General features: G+C 34.2%; 1 protein-coding gene across 1 annotated transcript; it reads left to right on the forward strand.

The window, feature by feature from the left end:
• LOC107624185 (UDP-glycosyltransferase 73C6) lies at nt 3,108-4,797 on the forward strand. Its single transcript, XM_016326664.2, has one exon. It carries the CDS (start codon nt 3,212-3,214, stop codon nt 4,682-4,684), a length of 1,473 nt encoding a protein of 490 aa, XP_016182150.1. The 5' UTR covers nt 3,108-3,211; the 3' UTR covers nt 4,685-4,797.

The raw sequence follows: 4,797 nt of genomic DNA on the forward strand, positions 1-4,797 counted from the left end.
CTCAACTGTGATGTTGCACACTAGGCTTGTTGATACCCTACATGCGCTAAAGACGGTCATATTGAGCAACATGGAGAATAGGTAGCAAGGAGGTTGGGCGTGTTGCATATAGATTTTTGCACGCGCTTCCGAGCGGTAGATTCACCAACAGATTATTTTGGATTGAAGGAGATCAACATGTGAGGGTAATGTTCGACGTACATGCAACGCTAATGCCACAGCATGTAATGGAGTGGTATGCTGCAGTTCGTGACGTGGTTGTTGGAGGTGGGCTGTCCTGTTCGAGTTCTCAAACAGTCCCGCTAGAAGCAAGACCGATCCACTTCGCCCAGCCTCGTGATAGTGCCAAAGAAGATGATTTAGATTATATTGCCAGGTCCATGTCGTCTAACGAGACTTCTTCCTCTGATGAGTATGTACCGGAGACTCCCACCGGCAGTGATGCTCGGTTTCTCCTGCCTCCTCCTTTGCCCATTCCTCAATTGTCAGAAGTTTCAAGTCATTATCACACTTTGAATTTGGACGTAATGCAGCTAGACAATCCTTTCAATGCTAGCTGATACACAAGCATCTTTAGTTATTTTCTCTATTATTTACTTGAATAGAGTTCATGATTTTCTTATTATAATTGATATTCTTGTGCTTTAATCAATATTTTTTGAAATTGCTTTAAGCTTTAATATGTTTAGGAGATTGTTAAAAGATTTTAAGAAAGACAAAAGAAGACGAGGAACAAGCAAATAAGCCCCAAGGAAGTACAACGCCTTTAAAGAGAATTTGTAAATGTTGTCAATCATGAACTCTTCATACTCAAGTAAGCATAACTTGATTTACAAAAGTTCAAATGAGACAGTTTTAGTGGAGTTAAAAAGTTAACATCCAAATATTTAAAACGATATGTATATGTTTATAGTGGACGTTCAGTTTGGGTCATAAACGACTCTCACATTTTAGCTCGTAAAAACAGCGTCCAAAACCGGCGTGGCACGTCATTCTACACGCCTAAGGTTGACTCTACACTCCTGCAACTTCCTTCTTTGGGCGTGCCATGCCACTCCTTGGCGTGGCATGCTGGGCCAACATTCAGGGAGCCTCCTTTAAGCATCCTCAAGGGCGTGGCACACCAACCACACGCCATCATCCACCACCATTGGCATGCCACATTCCACGCGCCACTTGCATGCCATCGTGCCTCCTTAAGTGGGCGTGCCACACGCCAGCCCCTTCCACACACCTGCGATCATCCATGCAAGAGTGAGCATGCAACATGTCTTCGTGCACGTATCCATGGATGCACCCAAGATATGTCACGCTGTCGTTGTGTCACAGAACGGGGTCTCAGCACCCGAGATATTATTATTTTCTAATTTTTTTCTTCAGTATCCGAGATGTGATACATTATGCATTTAGGTAATTACTTCATATTTTATGTATTTTTGTAATTTCTATATTTATTTAATTCAAATAAAAAAATTCCGTTTAAAAAAGGTGGTTGGAGGTTTGGAATAAATTACACATTTTTGTGCCTCTTAAAAAGTAAAATATTTAATTATATATTCTATTTGTTAATCTTTGTAATTTTACTAAATTTTCAATTAGGTCGTTATAATTTTTTTAATTAGGTTCCTCTGCCATGTCGAATTTTGTAATTAAATCTCTACTGTGATAAAAAAAATTAGAGTTAACATAATATGATATTTTTCTAAATTAGTATAAGGTTTAATTACTCTGCAGGTCCCTATAGTTTCACCGAATTTTCAATTAGGTCCTTATACTTTTTTTCTTTTCAATTGGGTCCCTATACATTAATTTTTTTTTTTCAATTTAGTCCTTGTTAACGTTAAACGTTAAAAAAATGTTAGTGAATTGTGAAATTACTTGTATACCCCTAGGGACTTAATTGAAAAGAAAAAAAGTATAGAGATCTAATTGAAAATTCGGTAAAACTATAGGGACCTGCAGAGTAATTAAACCTTAGTATAATCATGCATTATTCATTAAATGCTAATTGTAATATAATTATAATAAAGATATTTTTCTAAAAATAATTTTAGAAGAGAGAAGAGTGCTTTAATTACATAAAAATAGTACTTTCTAAAAATAAAGATATGTTCATAAATTAGTATAATTATGTATTATTCATTAAATATTTATTATAATATAATTATAATAAAGATATTTTTCTAAAAATAATTTTAGAAGAGAGAAGAGTGCTTTAATTACATAAAAATAGTACTTTCTAAAAATAAAGATATGTTCATAAATTAGTATAATTATGTATTATTCATTAAATATTTATTATAATATAATTATAATAAAGATATTTTTCTAAAAATAATTTTAGAAGAGAGAAGAGTGCTTTAATTACATAAAAATAGTACTTTCTAAAAATAAAGATATGTTCATAAATTAGTATAATTATGTATTATTCATTAAATATTTATTATAATATAATTATAATAAAGATATTTTTCTAAAAATAATTTTAGAAGAGAGAAGAGTGCTTTAATTACATAAAAATAGTACTTTCTAAAAATAAAGATATGTTCATAAATTAGTATAATTATGTATTATTCATTAAATATTTATTATAATATAATTATAATAAAGATATTTTTCTAAAAATAATTTTAGAAGAGAGAAGAGTGCTTTAATTACATAAAAATAGTACTTTCTAAAAATAAAGATATGTTCATAAATTAGTATAATTATGTATTATTCATTAAATATTTATTATAATATAATTATAATAAAGATATTTTGTATAAAATAATTTAGAATAGAGAATAGAAAAGTTCATTTTGGAGGGAAAACGGAGTCACGAGAGATCAACACCTCACTTTTATTAGTCGGGGGAAAACTCGTATATTAAGTAGATAGATATACTTAAAATGTGAAATTTCAAGTGTAGTCAATTCTAGGTAAAGTTGATAGTTGAGAGTGGTTAAATAATTTAACTGATTTTATTAAATTTTCATCTAATAATTATTAGTTATAAACTTCACATAAAGTTAACTGCACGTGAGTTTTTACCCAAGAAATGTGAGACACCCACAAAAACAAATAAATAAATAAAATAAAAATTAGACAATGATATATAGCTGGCCGATGTATGCACTGACATCACCAAGAGAGGAATGTAGTTTATATTAAAGTCCAAGTGAAATTATTCAGTGCACTAAATCCAAATTACCATTTCCAAAAAACAAGAATGGCTTCCCAAACACCACAGCTCCATTTCGTTGTCTTCCCATTCATGGCACAAGGCCACATGATTCCAATGATGGACATAGCAAAGTTATTGCTCCAGCGCAACAATGTTATTGTCACAGTAATCACAACCACACAAAACGCAGCAAGATTCACATCAACCTTTGCTCGTTTCATCGATTCCGGTTACCAGATTCGACTAATTCAGCTTCAGTTTCCATATAAAGAGGCAGGTTTGCCAGAAGGGTGTGAGAATCTTGACATGCTTCATTCACTAGGCAATGCCTTGAATTTATTCAATGCACTAAGCCTTCTAAGGGAACCTGTAGAAAAAATCTTTGAAGAGTTGTCGCCCCCACCAAGCTGCATAGTCTCTGATATGAGTCTACCGTACACAATCCACATCGCTAAGAAGTTCAACATTCCAAGGATTTCTTTTGTTGGAGTGAGTTGCTACTGTCTCATGTGTTACGAAGCTTTGCGCACCAGTGATGTGAAGGAGAGCATAAAGGATGAAACAGAGTACTTTGTTATACCGGGTTTACCTGATGAAATTGAAGTCACCAAAGCGCAGGTACCAGGACCAGCAGACGAGAACTGGAACAAGTTTTATCAAGAGATTCATGCGGCCGAAGCAGACACTTATGGAATAATCATGAATTCCTTCCAAGAATTGGAGCCTGAGTATGAAAGAATGTACAAGAAGGTTAGAAAGGATAAAGTGTGGTGCGTCGGTCCGGTGTCACTAAGCAACAAGGATCACTTGGACAAGGCTCAAAGAGGCAACAAGGTTTCAACTGAAGAGTGGATGCACCAAAAATGGCTTGATTCTCAAAAGCCTAAGAGTGTAATTTATGTATGCCTTGGAAGTTTATGTAATCTAACTGCAACTCAGTTGATTGAGATTGGTTTAGCCTTAGAAGAATCAAAGAGACCTTTCATTTGGGTCATAAGGAAAGGGAGTCAATTAGAAGCGCTAGAAAAAAGGATTAAGGAAGATGGGTTTGAAGAAAGAATCAAAGATCAGAGTCTTATAATTCGAGGTTGGGCTCCTCAGCTACTAATACTATCACATCCTTCTGTTGGAGGGTTCTTGACACACTGTGGCTGGAACTCTAACTTAGAAGCTATCTGCGCCGGTGTGCCAATGCTGACGTGGCCGTTGTTTGCAGACCAGTTTCTGAATGAAAAATTGGTTGTCAAAGTACTCAAAGTTGGAGTGAAAGTTGGTGCAGAGAGTTCAATGGTGTGGGGGAAGGAAGAGGAGATTGGTGTATTGGTTAAGAAAGAAGATATTAAAATAGGAATAGAGAAGTTAATGGATGAGAATGATGCTAATTGTGAAGAGAGAAGAGAAAGGGTAAGACAGTTAGCTGAAATGGCTAAAAGATCTGTAGAAGAAGGTGGATCTTCTCATAGTAACTTGACTATGTTTATCCAAGATATTTTGCATAATCAAATTGTCAAAAGCTAATGGCACGATATCTGTTTGCATGTGTATGATTATTTTGTTCTAGGCTCATTTTTTAATGAAAATTGTTGTGTTGTCCGTAGTCTGTAGTCATGGAAAAGCGGAGTGATTTAATT

This window comes from Arachis ipaensis, chromosome B10 (assembly GCF_000816755.2).
Source record: "Arachis ipaensis cultivar K30076 chromosome B10, Araip1.1, whole genome shotgun sequence".
Classification (NCBI taxonomy): Eukaryota; Viridiplantae; Streptophyta; class Magnoliopsida; order Fabales; family Fabaceae; genus Arachis; species Arachis ipaensis.